The sequence below is a fragment of the Accipiter gentilis genome, chromosome 21 (assembly GCF_929443795.1).
Source record: "Accipiter gentilis chromosome 21, bAccGen1.1, whole genome shotgun sequence".
Taxonomy (NCBI): Eukaryota; Metazoa; Chordata; class Aves; order Accipitriformes; family Accipitridae; genus Astur; species Astur gentilis.
The window spans coordinates 8,790,535-8,808,223 of record NC_064900.1 but is presented as its reverse complement, the minus strand read 5'-3'; the positions used below and the strand labels follow the sequence as shown (position 1 = coordinate 8,808,223).

Genomic DNA, 17,689 nt, shown 5'->3' with positions numbered 1-17,689 from the left:
GTGTAGTGCACCTTATTGTTCCAGGTCTCAATGAAACTCAGCAGAAACTTCCTCCTGTCCTGACAATAGATGACATACCTCAAGCATCCAGGAAAAAACTGGGTAAGCAGAAATTAACTAAGCTTGTATTTTGTTCGTGAGCACTATCAGAAGTGTAGCAATGTGAGGTCATGTATGCAAGCAAAAAAGCCCTTTTTTTTTTTTTTCCCCCCTCTTTTATCTTCTTTTTTTCTATTTGTCTGATTAATGATTAGCTTGGGCTTATAAGGATTCATAGAAATTTACTTATTTAAAAACATCTGAATAGGTTTTTAAGGGACATTGCCACCATTTAAAAGAATATGCAGTAGCTTTGATTCCTAGAGGAAATGAAGGAAACTAGTCACATTTATGGACTTTCAGGATTTTGTTTTGTTTTACAATGTAACTAATTTTTTTCATAGGTTATGTCTTTCAATATATGTCTTTAAAAATGGAAGTTTGTGTGTCCATTTGAGAGACCAGATTTTCAGTGAATTTTAATTATATGAGTTCTGGCTTGAGTATATGTGAGAAATTGTTTCATTAAGAGATTATTATCTGTAATTAAATCCATGAAAAAATGGTAGCCAGAAATTAGAACATTTCAGTGCAGGTTTCATGTGTATCTTGTGAATATGCCTGAAACCTGCAGGAAAAAGATTAATTGAGGCTTTTGTTTAAGATGTGTAAACCAGCATATCATCTCTAAATAACATCATTGTGGGAGGTGCAGCTATCTTTAAAAACCTTAATGTCCCCAGTGCATTTCACAGATCCCTTGAGTAGAGTTCTGGACCTGATGACTTTTGACTTGGCTAGTCTCAATACTTAATTTGAATTTCTGAACAACTGGGTCAATTTTTTTTCCTTTCTTATGTCTGCTTTGTTTAATTTACTTTGTTGCTCCCTTGCCGGCCACAGCACATTCTCAAACTGGCTTGCTTTGCAGGGAGAAAATAGCAGTGTTTTTTCCTGTTAAGATATTGTGCATGTGTAAGGGTAGAGCTACACAGTAGAATAATATTTTAATGTGTTTGAGTAAGAAAATGTTTGGACTGAGGCTGAATTCCTTAAAAATTAGTATCTTGAAGTATTTACCAGCATTTGACAGACAAATGTTAGCATCATCTGTGGCTACTGAAAACTTAAGCTAAGCAGAAAACCTTAATTGCAGTATTTACATTACAGACCATGACTTGGTTTCAATCATGATGATAAAATTAATCACATTGTTAACTTAATTACTAATATTTTCTTTGAATAGCAAGCATGGAAAACAAGACGTTTATCATTACTAGTTTGGTTTTAACATGTATATGATGTGCAGGTAACAAAGGTACCATTAAAACTCAGTAAACCATATATTGACAAATCTGTTTTTCATACCCCTTACTTTTAGTAAACCATATTTTAAGACCTCCAATATTAGTTTTGGACTAAAGTATCTAGAACTTTTATATTTGTTTTCATTTCCTACCAGTAGAATTTTATCTGTCTTTAGGAGAGCAATGTTGTGGTTTCAGATAGGTCATAAGGTTCAGTGGTGTGTGCAGTAAAAATGGCAGAATGTGACTATGACCAAAAGATGGGGAAAAAGACAAAGGTAGCTGCAGCTGTCCCAGAGATGTCCAGCTTCCTCAGCTGGCTGAGTGTAGAACTCGGACTTCTAAATTTAAATGAAAATAATTAAAATAATAAATTAAATAAAAAACAGCCGGTGTGATGCCACTTTGGGGCCACTCTTTATGGTAGATTACACAAACAACTTTGTGAAAATAACCAGGGCAAGCAAGGGATGTTTTGTTCTGTACTGTGTACTATGTAGGAACATGAAGTAATGGGTGTACACACAAGGGACTACTAAATTTCAAAGGAGTGTGAAACAGGGAAGAGTCATTGCTTGGAAAGCAAAATATCCTGAGAAACAATTTAAAAGTATAAAAAAAATTGATAAAAAAGACATACTGTTGAAATCTATACAGATAGCCTTCACTGATGCCTGAGAATGACGTATGTCTTACAATAAAATGCAGTAAGGCTTATGCTGTGTGTGTAGTTATGACTAATTATGATTTGCTGGCATACTGCAACTATTCTAATTCTGTCTTATTTAGAAAGGTCAAAATATTCCATCACAGAATACCATATTTATTGAATTCTCAAAGTATTTTCTTCTGTTTACTTAGTCAGTAACTTACTAGTTTGTTTTTTTAAAAAGAGTAGTAGTCCAGAAAAAAACCCACAAAATATAGTGCCTTAGTCCTCAGTGGAATAAAATACAACAGGTGTATTATTCAAGTCAAAATTAATTAATTTTTCCCTATATCCACTGCTGGATTATCTTTATATCTGTTGGAATAGAAGGCTATTGTCATACCACTGTAATTGCTAGAAGTAATGTAAAGGAAAGTAAGGACACAACTAGTGTGACAATTCCGTTTTAATTGAAAAGTGATTAGACTATTCTTGTATAACGCTTAGAACTATATTACATGCTTGAATTTTGAAAAGCATTTTTGCTGTTAATGCTCAAATGCTAGACGAAATGAAAAACGCTGAAAACTATTTTGCACTGTGAACAAAATGATTCTTAAGGCATTAAATTGCTTGCTGTAAATTTATTTTTAAGGAATCTTTTCATGAACAAAACAATAACAAAAATGCATGTGTTTAACATAGCTAGATAGATACTTGTACTGATTGTGCAGTGAAAGTTCATTGATTCCTAAAGGTATTCAGCTTTCCACATTTATCCATGTTGGTTTACTTTGGCAAAATGAAGTGGAACAGAAATAAATCTGTGGTAGAACACAGCAGATACAGCTTTGCAATTACTCTCTAATGTCTTTGTCCCTTTAGCTAAGAATGAAACTCGAGTATGGCCCGCTGAATCCAAAACACCAGAAGTTCAAGAAATCTCCCCGCAGTCGCTCCCAGGTAATGAAAATTCTATTTTTAGAAGCTCTGTGGAATACCTTTGCCAAATAGATAAGCTAAAATTAAATACATCTTTGAGTTGCTTAATCTTCAGTTAAAGGCAGTGGTTGGAAAACAGGGATAATGTAGCTGAATTAGTAGCCATGCATGGTAGATGTGGATAAAAATCTGAATCTAATTTTGGAGGAAAGCTTTGATGCTACAATTTTTACGTTTATAAAAACACTTAGAACCATATTTTTGTGGGGTGCTAGATACCTTGAAATTGTGAAAAATGGCAAAACGAGTTTTCTTGTGATGCACCTTAAACTTCTGACTTTCAGGAAATGTATGAAGGAAAGTAGAGATAAAGGCATGATTGCCCAAAATGCATGCACAAGATTAAGATGAAACAGTCACAGTAGCAAGCTGTATTTCAGAGGTGTAGAGGATGACAGCATGATGTTCCATTTAAGTTCAGTTTTGAACACATTAATTTTGACCACACTCCCTGTGGACTTACTGGTCCTATTAAAGTAAATGGGAGCTGTTCACATACATGGGAAAGGAATATAGAATTTGATCCTAGACTCATATTCAAGGTTGTATGTCTGTGAAATGTATGTTAACTTGTATATTTGGAAGACTGAAGTTTTTTTATCATGTACTTGTGGCTGAAAAAATATCACTTATTTAAAAGGGCTACTCAGCTGCTGATTTCTTAAACTGCTCAAAAACATGAAGTAAAATTTTAACTCACAAGATTTACTGCCTGCATTTGCTTAGGAAACAAGTTAGTGTAACATAGGCAGACTACTTTATTAAGTTGTATGACAAGTGTAGCCCTGTATTTTAACATTTGCAATCTGAGGGCAAAAAGATTGGAAAGAACTAAATTGTTCAGTGTCAAATTATGAAGAGTGACTTTCCACCCACTTTATCGACCCACATTTTGGGATTGTTTAAGTAGGCACACACCTACATTTTCTGTAGTCTGGCTTTTATCCTATAACTGAGACTGAAGTCTTGATTCTGCTGTCATTAGAGACAATAGTTGGCTTCTGCCAGCTTCTTTGCTGAAAGGGAGAAAGGAGTTTAAATGGTGGCAAGACTTTAAAATGAAAAAATAATTTGAGGAAACAATACAGTGGAGGTTTGCTTTGGTTTAGTTTAGTCATATTATGTGATCTTGTTGGCATTACTCTATTCCATCTATGAAGTATTTCCTGGCTTGCTGAAATGGTGTAGCATTTTATTCCTTTGACATCACATGATTCACACAGATATTGCCATTAAATATGACTGCATTTACTTTATTCATTAAGTATATCAAAGATACCACACTTTACATCATCAGGCCAACTCAGTCTTTAATTCAAACAAACCAACCAACCCCTCCCATCGAGTTTTGTAGAGAACAAAAGAGTTGTAGGATCAAGTATTGTAGCAAAGTCACGTAATGATTGACAATTATATTTTAGATTAAACAATCCATCAATTTTTTTCTCTGAAAATGTTTGCAGAATTTTATTTGCTACTCAATAGATAAGTGTATTTGCCAAATTCTAGTTTTAAGCATCGGTTCCTTTCTGCAAAATCTTCATATGGATAGCTCTTTTCTGTTCATCCTAAGCATTAAGAGGAAAACAAAGATGCTCCTCCACAGGAATTTATTATCAACAGGGGCTTTGAACTTTACAAGTTTAGCATATGTGTAATAAACAGCTTGGTTCTAATTGGAAATTTGCGTATACTTGTTAAAAAACTGTAAAGATTTTTTTTTTTAATTTCTTTTTTTGTTTTACAGTTTGAGGTATCTTGTGGGCTTAAATTCTGCAGTTATTTTACTATATAATTTACCTTGTCTAAGTAACTGCAGAACAAGCAATCTACAAATATATTTTATAGAACTTTGCCATTTTGTGAAAATGAGAACTGAATGCATAAATGTATGTAATTGGCTCTCCCTCAAAATCCCTAGTCCTAAGGATTGCATTCATCTAATCAAAATACATCATTCCTTGTCCTGGAATTTACCAGCTAATCAGGTAAACAGTGTGAAATCTGGCACCAGAATTGATACATCACCTGGGGAGGAGAAAACCAGTTCATTCCATTTCCTTTCCTTTGTGTTCTGTAATTACATTTCTGTGCTTGGCATACAGTAATTCTGACCATAAACATCATCATATCTAGACATAGCACAGAATTACATGTTTATGAAGTTGGATAGTGTGTTACTGAAATATTTAGAATAATTTTCATTTTCCACTTCATGCTTCCTCTGTGGTTTTGCTTCCATGTCTCTTTTTCTGTGGTGACCATTCCATTCAGTCATTCTTTGTTGTTCACAGCACCAGTGTCTGACGTAAAAGTATGAGTATGTTACACTATTTACATTAAAGAATGTATTCGTTATGGTTTCAGTTAAAGAGGAAAAAAAAAGTTGCAGGAAACAGGGAAATGAACGTTAATCCTGTAAAAGAAAAAATAAGTTCTTTGAGTGTAATTTCTGTCTAGCCATTGCATATGCAAAAATAACTTGAATATTTACACATTTGAGCCAGACTTTCACAAGTAACTTAAGCAAAAGATCTGAGTACCAGGCTTTTGCAAGGGTTGCATTTGAGAGACAGGGTAATATACAGGCACAATTAATTGAGTTTAGCAATAGGATCTACTTTGTTATATTTCATTCAGACCTCCCTATTTGAAAATCATACTGGATTCTTTGAGTAAGGCATAATAATTATTTGCTGTTAAAGGTTTAAGGACTGGTGCCAGAAGTGGCAACAGAACGCTAATTTAAAAGGAGCTGTGTACTGCAGCAGCCATTGTGTCATCAATCACGCAAGAAGGGAAGAAAGGAGCTTGACGTATGTCAGGAAGCAGACTATCTGAGGGGCTCCATGAGCTGGGCCACTCTTGTATTCCACTGGGTCTTTGTCAAAGGGTGTGTTTTGTGATGTGGCGTGCCTTTTTTTGGTGTATTTGTCAGCCAGGCATCCAATCATTTTTTTAATTTCAGGCCTCCCCTCCCTTGGCATGCACTTCCATGGAAAGGCTGGTTAGTAAGGTCATTCATGCTTTGTTTTTGCCAGGCTTGTTACAATACTTTCCACTTAGGACTAATTTATTCTTAACACAACAGCACAAGTTCATAATGCTTTTTTTCCCCCCAATCTTTAAAATGCTGTCTAATGTACCTCAAACTACCACTACATTTTTTTCTCACAGTTGAATCAAGCGTGAGCCTTTTTATTTTTAACTTCACAGGGAAATTGGAGCTCACCAAGTTAGGAATATCAGCGCATTTGTCTAGGACGTGGAAGAACTAGTTTAAAGAAAAAAGAGCAAGTTATTTCTTCATGTAAGGGATTGTACCAGAAATTTATCAAAGCAGATTTGTGATATAGAGAATTGGCTTGAAAGAAAAGTACCACCTGTGAATCCAAACTAGGGTTAATGTTTAGTAGGAATAACTCCTTTGTTGCCACATTTCCCAAGTTCTGTTCCTCCTGTGTTCCTTCTGGCCCCTGAAGGCTTTCCTTGTGCTTGTGTGGGATGTGAGAAGAAGTGAGATTATTGCTTCCATCAGAATGTCTTAATTCCAGTTGTGGGGGAAGAGGAACATTAATGAGAGGGTCAAGACAAGTTAGAGGAAAAATAGTTTAAGAAAAGTTGCCTGAATGCATTCTTGCTGTATTCCATGCCGTCATAGTAACTTACCTTGCTTGGTCGTTTTAACCATTTACTTTGCAGCTACCATTGAACCACCACATTAATCCTAGTTTACCTGGTGCCCTGGAGAAGTCAGAGGTGTTTCTTTTTCTCTAATTTAGCTTTCAAAGCCTAAACTTTCGGCTTCCTGTATCTTTTTTTACAAAAATGCCTGCTGTTGTTTCACGTCATCCCTACAACGTTCTGTGCAAAACAGAGGAGAGCTTGGTTTCTTTTGTCCAAATTCTAGGCATGCTTTTTCTTGTTCAGCTTGTTTAGCTAACAGCTGACAAGCGACTGACGAAGACAAATGGCTTTGTATGGGTGTAAACCATCTGACCTCTAAAAACCCCTAAAGCATAATGAGTTCTAAATTTCTGTATTTGCTTTTGGTGTTTTTTTGTTTGGGTTGTTTTGGGTTTTTTTTTTTTCATGATTACATTTCACCAATGAGAAATGTTAGCTTTTGAAGTACTTCTGAGGTATGGGTTTGTTAGTTTTTGTGTCTGTGTCTCTATGGGTGAATTTTCTCCCACAATCCTCATAGAGATAAATTGCTTTAACTTCTCTAGTGGAAGGAGGATTTCCTTCTACAATGACAGTAACAGCACTGTAACTGACTTAGTAGAAGCTGAACTGGGTCCTAATTAAGGCAGCGTCTATGGAGACTCCAACTTTTGTGGCACTGAAAAGCACCATAATCTGAAACAGAAAATAGTATAATAGTTGTAAGTGAAGTAGCATCTATGTAACTATTTAGAATCTGGAAAACAGCCTGTTCTCTTCTGACAATTAAATAAGAAGCTTCTAAAGCTATATCATCAGTTCTTGCTTGAAGCATGCTTAGTAGATTGTGGAAAAAGCATGGAGAGAATGCTGGAAAAACAAAAGTTACTCTTGTCTATTGTATCTCAAAAAGAAAGTGTTATTTTATTAAACTGAATGAATACTAAATGCTGTATTGATGCTGATCACCAATATTAACGATCTCCTCTCAATACCAACTGTGTAAATACTGTGCACTTTGCTCTGTGGAAGGAATTCATGCTCTTATCACATTCAAGGCTGAGACCTTACCATCCTGTGTTCCATAGCCATAAGCTTTGTCATTTTATAATCTGCGATTACCAGTTTTGTGTACTGTATGATTGATTAAACACTATGGGATGTCCAGCAAGATGGAGAGGAAAGAAGTGATCTTGACTTACATACCATAGGATTTAAATGTTACGTGAAGCAGATGGAAGAGTATAATTATGCACTAGTTTATTAAAATAAAGCCAGCAATTCAGTTTAGGTACATTTAATGGCTGTTTAATAAACTGCCTGTGCTTTATTCTGAAGATGTAGAATTAGAAGGATGAATAAAAGTCAAAAGCCTAGAAAAATGAAAGAGCTGAGGTATTATAGGTGAATCTTTCTTCTTTTCTGGATAATTTTTATATTAGAAGGATTAAAAAAAAATCCAGAATAGCAGGGAAAATATTTGTAAATACACTTTGTGATGTAATGGATCTTGTTTATAATGTATATCATAATGAATTTGGGAGGCTGTAACACAGGTACAGCGTGAGATTCTGATCTTAGCTTTGCTCTTTGTTACTTACATTTTCCTTTGCTTACGTAAAACTGCAACAAAATAAATCCAAAACATCTTATAGACTTCACATCTGAAAACAAAAAATATTAATCATGATGGAGTCGAGCTGCTGCAGAAATTACTCTAATTAGGTGGCATAAAATGATGATAAGAAAAGCAGCGGGCTTTGGGCAGTAGATAAAGAAAAGCTCACAGGGATTTAAAATTAAATAAAGCTTCTTTCTTCTAGCTCAGTCTGAGAAAAAACATGGACCTGAGGAATTTAAATCAACGCCTAAACCTGAATTGGTGCAAACTCAAAACATACTGGGTAACTAATTTTGCTGCTTTTTACCTTCTTTGTACAATTAAATGCTTTTTTCATCTCCAGCAGAATGTTTCTACTACTTGCTGCATCCCCTTTGTATTGACTCCAAAGGAGGTCCCAATTAAAAATTTCTGGTTCCCTTTGTGTTTCCAGTCGCTCACACATGAAATGTAAAGCAGGATACATCTAGCTCTGTTTGAACTGTGGCTGTTATACATATGATTATTGCTAGCAGATTTGACTGGGTGATTTAATGTTATTTTTCAAAGTAATGCTTTCTGTCTATGTGATCTGCATGATTGACATCACATAGAAGTTCCATCAGTAAAATTAACCTCAGTGACAGAATTGAAATAATTACCTCCTGGATTTTCTTCTGATTACAGGTTCATTTAGGGAGCATCAATTGTGATGCAAAAGGAAAATTTTATAATGCATGTGACATGATATAATTGTATTTGTCCTGGAGGAAAAAAGAGCTCTACTGATTTTCATAGAGATGTCTCAGACTGAGAGATTTCTGATCTAAGTAGTAGTACTGTTAGTTTTGTGATCTGGAGAAGCATCTACTTACTTCTTGCATTCAGAATTCTAAATTCTTCAATGTTGATTTTGTTGCCTGTATTTTAATACCCAAGCCATGCAAAATTATGAACACAAATCTAAAGTTGAGGTTTTGGGTTTTGGTTGGTTTTTTTAAAAACTTTGATTAGATTTTTCTAAAGCACAGATGGCATAGATACAGAATGAGGTATGATAAAGATATCAGCATTTGCAGGACTGAAATACAGATCTTCCCGTGAAGAGGGCTGCTAATGCTTCTCAATAATCATATTTTTACATAATCCTATTGATTCATGTTAATGTCATACTTTCTCTTTTGTCGTTTTTCATTTACAGTTGCAAGCAGATTTCCAGAATTTACTGAAACTAAAGCATCTAATTTTCATTCTAACTTTTAATCAGGTTTTTTTTTTAAGCATAATCAACGTTGCTTGTTTTTTGCCATGCTTTTAAAGATTAAAATAGGAAATTTCATCAGGATGGTTTACTGCTTAATTTCAAACTAGGTGGTCATAGTTACTGATGGATGTTCATTATCAAATTCCTGTGACTGATGGATCTTTATATTATGACTAGGGAAAAGGTGGATTCATTTTTATTCCACACCTTTTTAAGTGACAAAGTTATGTGGTTTTTTCCTAGGTTGGAACTCGTCTTCTTTTTTATTAAATATCATTGGTTTCAGGAGTAAGTGGTTTATAAGCCAAAATACAGATCCATACTGTGTCTTGTAATATTCTTAATCAAGTAAAGCCTTGATTATTTTTTTTATCATAGCTTCTAATGAAATACAGCCAATTCCTTCTGGATCCAGAATCTCTGATGCTCCAAAAAGTCCATTGACAGAACTTGGTAATTACTTTCTTTGTAAATTTGAGTAAACTTCATTGGAAAGTTATCTAAATCTTTTGTTCTTTCTTTTGGCTGGTAGGTTTTAATGCTTTGGCTGCAATAATACTATTCTGTAGGTAAAATATGGTGGCCATTAGCTTTTTCTTCATGAAATTTGCAGATTTCTTCTTTCATTCTAAGTCTGGTTTTGCTTTATTGTCATGACAGGATGCTCCAGATTAATGCTTCATTTTAAAACAAACGAACGAAAACTTGTGAGGATATATGGGCTAACATTTATCTATAGAATGATGATGGCAATTTATACTTAGCTAAAATCTGTACTCTAGTTTTGTAGTTTTCTTGGAAGTACTCCATAAGCTTCTGAGACTGACTGTATTTCACAGTTGGAGTACTGTTACAGTCAACATCAGTTCTGTGGGTTTACTTGTAGTTTGCCAAATATATTTGATTAAAGTAGTACCATAATTTGTAGATGTTGTTGTGGTTTAAATATTCATAAGTGTTTGCTTATTTCTGGATTCATTAGTTGTTTGGTGATGAACTTCAAGACACTTTGGAAAGCCCTGGTATTTGAGAAAGTATGCTCACATTTTTGAAAAAGTTTTACCTGTCTTAGGGTCAAAATGTTATGGTCAAAATCTTCTTATGGGCAAAGAGGAAACACACCTTTTCTTCTTTTTAAAAATTTATATTTTACGTATCTATACACACATTTACATGTATGTATAGACATATATATTTACATATATGTATATGCATATACATGTATATGTATATAAAGCCAAGAATTTATTGCTATTGTAATGGAATTCTTAATGGTCTATCTAATTCAAGAATCATCATTTCTAGATTTAACTCTTACAGTAAAACAAAGAATATTAATGCAGGTAGAGTACTTACATACAGAAAAAGCGTCAATAATAGCAGTAACATAATTAACATAGTAACACACAAACTTCTTCATTTCTACCCTTTTTCCTGGTGTTTTGCTCACCCTTCCACTATACCTCTGGGTCCTAAGCTTGGTGATTTCATGCTTGTGTTGGTGATGAGTGGGGACGTTTCAGCAAGCTAGGAGCATCTGGAGTCCTGTGCTGGGAGGAATATGATGTTCATGTTGATGATCTCTTCCTCCTTTCTTCTTTCTTTCTTTCTTCTGCTGAGAGACACCGTACATCTGAATTTACCATACACAGTGCTATTTGTGTATGTTAGATACTATTTTTGTGTTCTTCTTGTTACACCTAAATTTTGTCCAGCTCCAGGTGTGCAGTTTTTATAACTGACCTTCACTGAGCTGTTTAAGGCACAGGGTTTCCAGTGCCAAGCCCGGTCCCAATCTCTTTATCATCCCATGCCTGTACTTCTCTATGTCATATCCTGTGTCTCCCCTTCTCAAGACCTCTGCTTTCATAACAGGCTTGTATTTCTCTACACTGTGTCGTTGTGCTAGTCATAAATATCTCATTCTGCCAAAACAACTGCTTGTTGCTGCTATCTATATAAACAGCTATTACACTAGTTAACTGGAGTGACCTTGAATCAGTATGGATTTATATTTCATTAACATTAGTCAAGAAGTTATCAAGTAATAGTGCTGGTTTATTTAGACAGCATACTTTTACTTAATGCAGTCTGCCAAATTTTACAGTAATTTCCAGGAGTAGCTCTTCTTGAAATGTGTATTTGAAACAAATTCTCAAGAACATGAAAATGATCTTCACAATTTGTTCTTAATTTGCTACAATTTTTGACAACTCTTTTCCAGATATGTTTGAGGGGATGGGGATACGTATTTGTTTTCACTGTAGTGAAAGAAAATTGGTTAAATCCAGTTAGAGGCAGCATTGGAGAGACACATTCGATGATTTAAGAAATTATTTGCTATAAATATAGCTGAAAACCTGAAAATTATTAGGGATGGGAAGTATTTTTGCTTTCTGCTGGGGAATAATAACCTAATCCTATGTTTTTCTTGGTGGAAAAGGTAAAATAATAACAACAGTTGAGGCAAAATACATGTTTCATTCAAGTATTTATTCTGGTTTTGTTTCGTGTCTTCCATTCCTGCCAAATAGTTCCACTTAGCAAAAGTGGGATTTAGTTATGTGAGGCTGGGCCTAGCCGCTGGGTCAGCTGGAGCATCTGTGCTCCCCATGAAGTCAATGCTGAAGTCAAAGTTATTATGTGAGAGCGAGGGGGGGGGTCATACAGAGGAGATTTCGCTGCACTGTGCCTCTGCATGCTTTGATCACCTGCTGTCATAAAATCAGCAAAGAAAGCAAAATTTTATTTCTGAAGTTTAAGTGTGTGTGACCTGTATTCTGCCCTAGTTCCCCTGAATACTTTTTTTCTTTATTTTTCTATCGTGATTGTACCAGAGGGAGACATCTCCTTTGTTTTACAAACTTCCTGTGTGGTCGTTATATTTTGAATTCAAACCTTTCTGAAAAGATAGCTTTGTTAACATGCTTTCAATGTTCTGATGCCTTTGGGAGATCTGTCATAGTTCATACTGGATGTAAAGGGATCAATGGAAGCTTTTGCCAAAAGCTGTGAATCATACAGCTTTTGTTGGTATTATTTTCTTCTCTATAAATGTAGAATAGAATAGAAAGTTCCAGTTGGAAGGGACCTACAACAATCATCTGGTTGCTGAGTCCAGCTATATCAGGATAGTAACCTGGGATCGTATTTGTTAATGTGATAAGCTGGATTGAAAGTAAATGGGGAAAGCAGATCCAGTATATGAAAGTCTGTTCACTTTTTGGCTTATATTCATATCGCCTGCATTAGAAATGAACACTGCACCTAGTTGTTTGAATGTTTTTCTCGGTCTCAAGCATTCAGAGAAGTTTATTTTTAAAATTCTGGTATAACTGCTTTTCAGAAAACCTCATCTTGATAAAGACCAATTAAAAATACAGATGGAAGTTTTCTCTTTCAAATATATTAACCTAAACGGGCATAAGTGACTGGTGCGGATAAGTTTACTGGAAAGAATGGTACTTACTGGCCTATACACACAGTTGAATAGGATCTGTTTCTTAGAAGCAGGACAGTAGTGCAAACCCTACACATGGTGGAAACTTGTTCACGATGGCTTTTAGGTAAGACTGCCCAATTCTGCCTTGATTCCCTGTTTTCATTAAAGCACACTTCAGGTTATCCATACTTCAAAGTGAAATAACCATAAGGTCTTTGTAATAGTCTTCATTACAGCATAACAGGTAAAAGATGCTGTTTACTTTCATGATTATTTCACTGACTTCATTGTACTACTCTTTTTTTTATCTTTTCCCATTACACCTCCTTTTAAAATAGTTATACATAACCTAGTAGTACCCAGTTTATACAGACCTGTAGGTGCTGTGAAGATCACATGTATTGTGTTTGGATTGTAGCTGCTTTGCTGTGAAGAAAAACCTCTTAAGTAACATGGATTCAGCCTGATTAGATAATGTATGCCAAAGTCTGAGTCAGGTAAAAATTAATAGAAAGAGGAGACCTTCAAACAAAACAAAAACTTGCTAGTTACAGTTCAAATTGGATTTTGTACCACTTGCAAGGAGAGTGTCTGTCTTGGTATCATAAAATTTTTTTCATGTTTGGTTTTAGCTACTCAGAGTCCAGCCATGAAATCCGTATCTCTACCTTCTGCTGAAACCAGAGAGATGGAGATGGGTAATCAGCAGATTAGTTCCATGATTTTTTTCCATTATCTTAGTATCATGTAGATCTGCAAATGGTAATTTTAAGATCTGCTTTAGAATCTTGGCTACCAACACTCACAGAGAGCAGCTTGTTCACCATTCTTGTGTCTGTGTAACCAGCTGAAAAACATATTTGTTACTGGCTTAAAAACTGCTTAAAGACAGTGTTGTCATATCTCATCATTAGCTTATTTCTTTTTGTGTAGCTGCAGCTATTATCCCAGAAAACTTAATAAGTTAATATTACTTGCTGATAAGAATTCTTTTGGGCATGTCGACCTCAAATTTCGAGGCCAGAAGACTGTATTGCAAACCATCAATTCCTTTTGTCATGGCACAGTTGTCCTATGTCTTGCTTTCAGGCCATCTGCCATCTTGCTTAGCTTTGCATTAGCATCATCTGGAATTGCACAGCCTTCACTAAGCTATTTGATCCTAATCCATTAAGTCACAGGTCTCTCAGCATTTTAAGCTCAGATTCTTTTTTCAGCTTTTGAGGAAACACAGCCTGTTTCTTCAGGATCCAAAACATCTGGTACCACAGAAGTGCAACCAACCAGATCTGGTAATGATTTCTCATAAGATTAATCCTCTTGACAGTTAGGAATTTTCAAAGGAGACATAGTGCCTCTCATTAAATAGTTTGTTCAGTTTGACATAAATGAAGAATAACTGCAGGTATGAAAGTGCTGTATCAAATAGCCGGTTTCTTCATGACATTTTATATGAAATACTGAACCAGTAGTTTGGAGGTTTTTCCATATTTGGCTACAGCATGTAATTCCTAGCTTTAAAATTAAATTGTACTTACAGTTAATACTAAATTTAAATAGGCCTGTCCACACCTGAGTTTCATTTCTGGAATATCCTGATTTGCTGAAGTACTCAGAGTCCTAAGAAATAATGGAAACAGACATTCCAGCAGAAATTCCAACAGAAATTCCACAGACATAATTCTAAGTGCCCAGATTTCAAAACCAGCACTATAAAAACATGTCATTGAAGATTCAGACACTGGCTAGTTGGTCCTTAGAAAATTTCTACGATGTGTTGCTCTTATTTTATAGATGAGTTTGTAAGAGCTAGTTATTTACCTGGGGCCACTGACAGTTTTGCAAAAGAAGCAAAAATGTATAGTAAGATGAGAGACAGTTGGTAAGATTTCACTTCATTAGCATGACAATAGTGTAATGCCTGATGCATATGTTTTTGGAAGAAATTAATTTTGAAGGAAATCCATTACTAAAGGGGAGATTGGTTGCAACTGTCAGCCATTCATGTCTGATAAAAGACAGTTTGTATGTTTCATTTGGTACAATTCCTGCTTTGTCATCCTTCTTACTTCTCCAGTTTCAGCACCAGGATATCCTCCTTGATCCTTGGAATTCTAGAGAAAAATTTCATGCAGTCCCAGTTTGCTAACTTTTATTCACAATTTGTTCTCCTTTTTTGAGCCGTCTTGTATTTCTCCTTCTTAACTCTATAGTACAACTTCTTTTTGTGCAATTCTGCTAACAAGTTGGTCATTAGTTGTATTATGTATCTGTGCGTTAATACATGGTTTTGGAAATGGTTTTCAAATCATACTTAATTGGTTATTGTACATTTCAGAGTCTACCTTTCTGTGGAACATAAGGTGTTAAATAGTACCTAGAAGTTTCTTCAGCTCATAAAAGAATATGATGCTGTTGCATGATGGTTCTTGTCACTTCAAAACAACACAGCATGATTTTTGTTTTTATTTTCCAGCTTCGCATGACTTCCTTCATGTTACTTCTGCTCCCCAAACTTTTACAGCTTCAGAAATACCAGACACTGGTAAATTATAGTAATATTATTTCAGAAGCATACCCTTTTGTTTGTTTGGTGCCGAAAAGTTTATTACTGCTTCCACGTTGATGATTTCTGACAGTTATTCCATACTGCTTGCATTGAGTGTTGCCCTGTGTGTTAGTTTTTCAAATCCTGTAACAGCATTCTCATTCCTGGGATCAGGCACAGCACAGATTTAAAGCAAGACTGCAGGTAGCTTACAGAGCCTGAATAATGCAGTATCGATCAAATGGCTGTGTCAGGAAAAGATTTAAATTTTGCAAGGCTTAGGGCTGTTACAGTCAAGTAAGATATGATACTTTTTAGTGATAAGATTGTTTTATTTCTCTCTCTGTTTTTCACTGTCCGTATACATTTGCCGTGATTTTTCCTATGTATTGTCTTAAAATAAGAAAGTAAGCACATCTCAGGCCAGACCTATCTAACTAAGCTATACTTTGGGTTACTGCTTTGGAGACAGCTTGTTGTTTTTCCTGTGGCCTTTTATATGTGAGGATGCTTAAGTTTTTTAAGCATTGCTTGAACATGAACAAGTATGTGCCTAAGAGGTGAGGGCAATGGGGAAGGAGCAGGAGAAGGTGGAGGGGAAAGGAAGGCAGTTCATTGCCCAAAACTTTACTCTGAGCAATGCGGCTGTAGTTCATTAAGTTCTTTGCCATACAACCTACTGGTTCTTGCCATCCCAATACAGTTTTCAAGAGTTCAGTTTTGCTGCACTGTTCTGTAAAGCATCCGACTCCCAGGCAATCATTTTAAATCAAGTTAGTTCATCCTGTTATATGGGATATCTGGGAACAAATCTGACTGAAAAAAATGGTCCGAAATTGAGAAACTGCATAGAGCTAAGTGACTTAATGAGTAAAGTGGTACCGAGAGACTTTAATCTTCTGAAATCACAATTTTTCCTAAATTTTCTGAAGAATTCTTAACTTAATGGAAAGATGTGGTATAAGTTGCAGAGCTGTTTTTTCAGGTGCTATTTAAGCCAAGTGCATGTAAAACGATATATACATTGTTTTTCAAACTCTTCGTGAGCACTTGTACACATGGGAAAACTAGAATAACATCTTCAGCTAAGTAGTTAGAGTATTTAAAATACTTAGAAAAAAGAAGGTCAATTTTGTAAATAAATAAATAAATAAATACATAATAAAAAAATAATACTCTGCAAAGCAATGGAAGGTAAAACTTCACTCCCCCAAATCTTCCTTCTTAATTTATTTACATGAAGTTATTTCTCAGGTGTATTTACTTCTTTTTTTCCTGCAGCTAGAGATACTACGGAGTTGGAAATATCCATGCCCATAATTACTACAGAACCTCAGTTGTTAGAAACGGCACTGGGTAAAATTGATAAGATGGCTTTACTTAGTTGTATAGATTTTCTTTTCATTTTTATCCTTGCTACTATTTTTGGAAGCTTTGTGTTGCTTTAGTTGTCACCATCCCAGTAATTCTTACCACTTACTGCTGCCATTAACGAGATTCTCATCTGCACTCATCATTCATCTTTGTAGATGGAGGGTTGGGGCATAGAGGTGGCTTCCCTTTAGTTGGTTGGGTTTGGTTTTCTCATTATTGAGGTTCCCAGCTGTGGACCTGCCTTTCTCAGTTTGGGGATTTTTTTTTCCTGTGCTGAGAGAACTTAACTGTGAGAGGGAATTAAGTGCTTAAGATACATTTCTGTGTAATGTTTCTGAGAAAAGGTTGTTTTGACTAGCTTTATATTGGCTAGCCCACTGACTGTTTTCTGGATCAAAAGGTGTTTCCTTACTACCTGCAATTCTTAATGTGCTAAGATTCTTAAGTAGTTAGTTACAAGAATTCTCATTAGTATGAATAATTAGGTCACATGGTTTGCACATTGACTTCCACACCAGCCTAACAGTTCATGAGACACAGTAATGCCTAGCTGATTTGCAAGCAACTTTCCATGTGCTTCCATTTTAACAATGCAACATTTGTCTGCTGAGTCCTGTGCTACCCATAGTAGCTCTGAGACAATTAAGCCTTTTAACACAAGATTATCTTTTTGGATTTAGGTGAAAGGAAGCCTCTTTCTTCAAGATCCACAACATCTGGCATGCCAGAAATGCCAACAATCTCAGCTGGTAATGATATCTCTTCATTGTAGTTCTTCTGACATCTAGGCACTCTCAA

General features: G+C 35.4%; 1 protein-coding gene across 30 annotated transcripts in view; it reads left to right on the top strand.

Annotated features, from left to right (window-relative positions):
• The window catches only part of ABI3BP (ABI family member 3 binding protein), a 168,547-nt gene that overhangs the window by 61,156 nt on the left and 89,702 nt on the right, over positions 1-17,689 (top strand). For 27 of the 30 annotated variants that reach the window (XM_049824791.1, XM_049824789.1, XM_049824785.1 and 24 more), the window contains exons 9-17: positions 7-102; positions 2,881-2,958; positions 8,487-8,567; positions 9,906-9,980; positions 13,602-13,667; positions 14,187-14,261; positions 15,446-15,514; positions 16,799-16,873; positions 17,572-17,640. In XM_049824791.1, coding sequence (XP_049680748.1) covers positions 7-102; positions 2,881-2,958; positions 8,487-8,567; positions 9,906-9,980; positions 13,602-13,667; positions 14,187-14,261; positions 15,446-15,514; positions 16,799-16,873; positions 17,572-17,640 — 684 coding nt within the window. The remainder of the gene's footprint in view (positions 1-6; positions 103-2,880; positions 2,959-8,486; positions 8,568-9,905; positions 9,981-13,601; positions 13,668-14,186; positions 14,262-15,445; positions 15,515-16,798; positions 16,874-17,571; positions 17,641-17,689) is intronic. The other 3 variants (XM_049824771.1, XM_049824779.1, XM_049824783.1) reach the window with 3 other exon arrangements.